Source organism: Marmota marmota, unplaced genomic scaffold (assembly GCF_001458135.2).
Source record: "Marmota marmota marmota unplaced genomic scaffold, marMar, whole genome shotgun sequence".
NCBI classification, from domain to species: Eukaryota; Metazoa; Chordata; class Mammalia; order Rodentia; family Sciuridae; genus Marmota; species Marmota marmota.
The window spans coordinates 36685231-36691790 of record NW_025999900.1 but is presented as its reverse complement, the minus strand read 5'-3'; the positions used below and the strand labels follow the sequence as shown (position 1 = coordinate 36691790).

Sequence of the window (6560 nt, the reverse complement as noted above, 5' to 3'; positions counted from 1 at the left end):
AATACTTTTGCATGTTCAAGGCCAACTCTTTTATCTTCCAACTCTGAGATTCTGTCTTCAGCATGGTCCACTCGATTACAGATGTTCAACTAAACACTTTATTTGATTCAGTGTGACTTTCATTTGCAAGATTTCTATCTTGTTCTTTTTCAATATTTATATATCCTTATTGAATTTCTCATTCTTATCCTGTACTAACTTCCTTAATTAATTCAGTTGTTTTTCTGTGTTCTTTTGGAATTCATTGATCATTTGTATAATGATTGTTTGCAATTATTTATCTGGTATTTCATCCACTTTATTATCTCTGGGGTAAGTTGTTGGTGAATTATGAACTTTAGAAGGCATTGTGTTGCTTAGTTTTATGTATTTCTTCTATTCCTGTGTGGGATTTTATGCATCTGTCAGGCTGGATTTGTCTTTTTCAGTAGTTAGAAATGTGACCACACGGTGGCAGTCTACCCCAGCTGGTGCAGAATAGGTGGAGGTTCAGTGCAGTGGCTTCTGAATAATAAACTTGGTGGAGAAACAGGACCTTTTTCTTATTGGTTGGGTTGACAATAAGAGAAGCCACTAGAATTGTTAGAGACAAAAGGAGAAACCTGATAATAGAAGTAGCTCCTGGGTAGATTGCAAGTCTAGATTGATCTCAATTGGGAAGAACAATGAAGACATCTCCCTTTGCTTTATTCATGTTCGTGTGGCTGCATCTGGACTGTGAGTTGAGGATTTGGGGGAAGAAGACTATATTAGCAGATGTTATTTAGATATCTGGGAAGACTGGCTTTATGCAGGTTTTCCATAGTCACTGAAGAAAACAAAAATTCTGAAGAGTAACCACATGCCAACATCATCTTTTTTTCTTTTACTTTCTGCATAGGGGTGAGCCAAGGAGAGAAGGTGGAGCAGCGGCCTTCTACCCTGAGTGTCCAGGAGGGAGACAGCGCTGTTATCAACTGTACTTATTCAGATAGTGGTTTGAACTACTTTCCTTGGTATAAGCAAGAGGCTGGAAAAGGTTTCCGGATGATTATAGACATACGTTCAAATAAGGAGATAAATCAAATCCAAAGATTCATTGTTGTGTTGGATAAGAAAGTCAAACACTTCTCCCTGAACATTACAGCCACCCAACCTGGAGACTCAGCTGTCTACTTCTGTGCAGCTGATGCACGATGCTTCCCAGACACCTGCAGCCTGTACTCAAACCTGCCACTGAGCTGAGCTGCTTCCTTTCCATAGGCTTCCCAGTATACTGTTTGCTATATTTGTTTTGGAAAGCAGTAACTGTCATATAGTTATTAAAAGCATGTAATAAAAAAGTTAGGTCCATGATGATCTAGAAAGAGTTAGAATGTTTTGTTGGTTGATTATTCTTAGTAATTATTTTAAATTTGCATTTGTGGTAGATTTAAGGTGTAAAATATGGTGTTTTGATTATCGTACACATAGTGAAATTTGGCAGATGATTAAAGAGATGCATATGGAAAGCATGGAGGAAGGAGCTTCCAACTCCAGATATTTGCATGTTATAGGTAATCCTAAAATTGCAATTAATGGATTCTTAAAGGGAATTAGAATGGTTTTTACCTTGAAATTCAGACTTTGAAGATGAGTTCAGACTCCTCTCGTATAAATAACCCCTTGTGATCAACATAATACTTATTGTTGGTGGGTTTTAGACTCTTTAGTTATCACATTATTTATTTTTCTGATTATAAAACTTTAGATGCCAAATATAAAATATGTAAAATAACAAAAAATGTGAAATTGATAATTATGTATCTAGACAATTTGTTTCTAACATTTTGTCAAAGTATATGAAGAAGTCTATATGAAGAATGCACAAGTCCACATATCTAATATACAATATAATATTTCTAATTACTCATCTTATAGTATATATTTGTGTCAAATGAATAGTTTTTTGTCATTCTTTTCAAGCATACAAAAAAACACAAAAGAAAAATATGCAATTTGGTTCTCTATATAACCATTTAACTATCTACATGCATTCTATGACATTTTGTTGTAAATTCAATTTTTGTGTAGCAAAATTTACTTTAAATAAATGTATTTATTTTTATTTATATATGCCTTTCTTTCTTGGTAAAGTTCCAATTTATAATGAAAGCTAAATTTATTCTTTCACATTTAATTTTCATTTCTCCCTTATCATTATTTCTGGTGAAATAATTTATTTATTTATAAAATATTTATTTTATATATTTAATATATATTTATATACTTAATATATATTTATATATTTACTACTAATGGCTTGGAGAGTGGAATTATTACACTAGTGTGTCTATTGCTTCAAATAAAGCATTACCTAATCAAGTTATTTTATTAGCAATTAGAACAAAGTAAGATCAATAAGAAATACATTACATTCTACCATTAAGATTAGAAAATACTATTTAAAGTATAAAAAAATAAGGATTGCACAGGAGATAGCACACCAAGTGGTTCCAATCAGCTAGAGAATTCTGTTCTGACAGTCTCAGAGGCACTGTACAGGTGGGACCAGGGCCCATGTGTTTCAAGGATCCTGGGTCAGCACTCATCTTCTGAGGACTATCTGCATAAGGACATTGTCCACAGAATCTTAGTTAAGATTTTTAATGTGAGTTACTTTTTAATTCTTGTCATTTAAGAATGAGTCATACTAGTTGTTAAATGCAACTAAGGATTAATTCCTTGTACTTTATTTGCTCAACTGGTAGTAAATTGCACTTAATGAGGACAGTTCCACAGGTTCAGAGGCATCTTTCTCTGCATTATTTTCCTATCCTCTGTCATTGGGTTCAAATGACATACAGGCTGATTAAACGAAATGCCCGGAAAGCAGCCTGTTGGCATGGTAATGAAACAATGGACTATTCTGAGTTTATTTATCTGGTTTAATTTGTAAAACAATGAAATATGTAGGGTTTGGGAGCTACATCTGCCTACAGGTGACCATTTCACATCCAGAAAACATACAATTTTGTGTGGGGTGGCTGGGGGGAAGCAGGGCCACGAGAGCTTAGGTGAACAATGCTTTACAGGCTGTGGGGGCTCAAGCATGTTTGATACAGTAATTAATTTCACCTGAGTTTTGTTTTTTCTTTGTGGTACTGGGAGTGGAACTCAGAGCTTCACATATGCCATTCAGGTGCTCCACCACTGAGCTATACCCTTGCATAAGGACTTTAGTCAGAAAGCCATGTTTAATTCATCATGATCATCTGCTCAAGCATCACCACCCTCCAGGTTCTATGGTGCCTCTCATGGTGTGGGACTTTGTCTTCAGGACAAAATTTCTTTCATTAGTATAAAGACATCAAATACTTCAAGTATTTGATGTAAATTTCCAATATATAATATATGCCTGGTATTATTCTTTTTTCAGTTTTTAAAATAAGATTCAATTAATTAACAATATTGGCATGGAGTGTCAATATCTTTTTTGGATATGGATGATTTTTGAATAATAGAAGTACAATTATGTGATTCCCTTGAATGAAAACTGCAATGGATTTATGAGAAGAACTTCATAATCTCATAAATTAGTTAACCTCCTGGTAAAAAAAAAAAAATGTTGGGTGTTTTTAGAAAGCAGAGCAGTTGCAATAGATGTGGTGTCATCATATTTAATCGGGATTTCAGTGCAATATCTGAAGATGCTTCCATCAACCCAGACAAAAATAAAATTATTTTGAGAGAAGGGGGATAATCTTGACCATTGTATTAAGATACAGGGGATGGCCAGCAATGCATCTTTGTTGCTTATCACATTGGTCAGTAATGTTTCTAGGACATGTCCTTATCTTTAATGTGCACATTAAAAAGAAGGGTTTTCACAATTTCTCATGCTATGGTCATCTGTCCTAGGGAGGTGTCTGAGGTAACTCAGTACAGGTTTCATGCAGATTTCGGTATACAGAATATGGGAACTTGCTGTGTTTCATCAAGGCCCCAGTTGAGGCAAAAGGAAACATAAGAATTCAGAGGTTGGATAATCTGCTGACCAAACTCTGGTACCTAATCTGGCCTTCATGAACAGAGCTGGGCAGGGAAAACTAAATTGAGAAAAGAAGAGGACCTTTATGACAGGATTCACTGTCTGAGGGCTTCCTTCTAAACATTTTAGCAAAGAGAGATGATGATGATGATGATGATGATGATGATCATTTTCTGCTGCTTGGTCCAAGATAGATAACTAGACATACACTAGAACTAATGGGGAATATTATTATACCAGTAAGCAGGTGAAGAGAGCTGCAGTGATTAGTAAACACAGATGAGACTTCTGTTGATAAAATGATTGATTTTTACTCTAGAATAAAAGGCACCACACACAGGTGAGAGTATCCATGACTATGGCCTCTCACCTGTCTCCATAATCCATCACACATAGTTCTTTAAGCAAGTGCCACCTCCCAGTGCCATTACAGGTGCCATGACTGAGCTTAGCAGTTGGTGGGGTTATTTTCCTTCCAGTATGCCCGTGTTTGCTTTCAGGTTCAATGGTCATTAAATTAAGAGTTAAATTAAGAAGGGAATCTTGGTGGGTGAGATCATCAGCCAGGACACAGAGAAGTTTGAGGTGACACACATCAACTCACTGCACCAGGAAGCCTCTGTTTCCTGTTCAGGGGCAGCAGCAGCTTGGAGCCCAGTGATTCCTCCCTCCCCCTGTCAGGCTCCCCTCCCAGTGCAGAGCCCTGGAGTCAAAGAAGAATTTCTTCTGAAGGAAGAAGGCAAACATGGTGCTGCCCAGGCTGCTGAAGCTGCTCATGGCATCAATGTGGCTGGGTAAGGATGATGCCTATGGGAAGGGGCCTCCTCTGTGACCAAGGGACTGGGGGACAGGGTAGCCTTACAGGGACTTTGGAAGGGATGGTTAGCAATGTATAAAAATGCACCTTTTCTTTTTTTGTCCCACACCACTTGTCCCTCAACTTTCTGATTCTGTCCTTTTTTCTTCAGGATCCAGTTTTGCCCAGAAGGTGACTCAGGCCCAGCCAGCCATGTGGGTGCAGGAGAAGGAGGCTGTGAGCCTGCTCTGTACATATGACACCAGTGCTGGAAATTATGATCTCCTCTGGTACAAGCAGCCCAGCAGTGGGGAGATGGTCTTCCTCATCCGTCAGAACTCTTATGGTCAGGAAAATGCCACAGAAGGTCACTACTCAGTGAATTTGCAGAAGGCAAGCAAATCCATCCAGCTTGTCATCTCAGCCTCACAGCTGGGGGACTCAGCGGTGTATTTCTGTGCACTGAGAGATGGCACAGTGGGAGGACTGTTGGAGGCAGTTGTACAAAAACCCAGGGTCTGCCTGAGACAGCCACCCGCTGTAGGGACCAAGGCAGGGACAGGAAGTGGCAGGGCTATGTCAGCTCATGTCTGGGGTTGGAGGGAAAACACTCCCTAGGTTCATAGACCACATTAGAGTTCTCACTAATCAAACCAGCCATATTCCTGAATATTTGGATTGAAGGCACACACGTAATTTTTGACAAAAGATTGAAAAGAGAGAGCAGCTACAACAAACAATGTTGGTTGAAGAATTGGCTAAGGAAGTTCCAAATCATGTGGCTGAAAAATATCAACAAAGATCTGTATGAATTGTTACATATACAGATCAATTTGTCCAATAAACATTTATTGAAAAAGTATTACCTTGCTTTTCTTTTAAATAAAAAAGTCCTTGGAATCTCTCTGCATGTTTCCTTTTTGAAAGTATATGCTTTTAAAATACTATTTAAAGTATTAGTTTGGTTTAAGTTTATTTGTTGAGAGTAAATGATACTCACATTTATTTAATTTCTTTTTCTTTCTTTCTTTTTTTTTCGTGGTGCTGGGAATGGGTCTCAGGGCCTCACACATGTGAGACAAGGGCTTTATCACTGAGCCCCAACCCCAGCTCCTCATATTTACTTTCTAGAAGTTCCTACTATGCAACATACTTAGTTCTCAGAGTTTGTTCTGTCTAAACACCTCCAACATCAAGAGCTCAATTTCTGTTCTGAAGGTTTCCCTGACCCTCCACTGTCAAATCCATAGATGACTAAAAATTGTTGGCTTTTGTGAGTAAATGTGGAGGATCTCATCCACAGAGATTCAGGCTTATTTGTTTGTACATAAATAGGCACCGTTTTTCCTAATCATCATCTTTTGAATATATTATATCTTTCTCTATAATGTTTCCACATTACTCATTTAGTTCTTGCTGTTTGTTTCATTCTGTGATAATCTCAGTAATTAGTTTCATAGTAAATTGTGTTACCTGTTAGAATAAATCTTTCCTCAGCAGCACCTTTTCAAGAAGTTTTTGATAATTCTTGCACAATTATTATTTTTTTTAATTTTTTATTGTTGGTTGTTCAAAACATTACATGGTTCTTGATATATCATATTTCACACTTTGATTCAAGTGGGTTATGAACTCCCATTTTTACCCCATATACAGATTGCAGAATCACATCAGTTACACATCCATTGATTTACATATTGCCATACTAGTGTCTGTTGTGTTCTGCTGCCTTTCCTATCCTCTACTATCCCCCCT

The 6560-nt window shown here is 37.3% G+C and overlaps 2 gene segments (V, D, J or C); both read left to right on the top strand.

The window, feature by feature from the left end:
• The first annotated feature begins 575 nt into the window (after positions 1-575).
• LOC107144186 lies at positions 576-1985 on the top strand. The segment is given in 2 exon segments: positions 576-717; positions 881-1985. Coding segments are annotated over 2 exon segments (396 nt in total).
• A 2582-nt stretch (positions 1986-4567) lies between these two features.
• LOC125615289 lies at positions 4568-5596 on the top strand. The segment is given in 2 exon segments: positions 4568-4803; positions 4978-5596. Coding segments are annotated over 2 exon segments (495 nt in total).
• Positions 5597-6560: the final 964 nt, after the last annotated feature.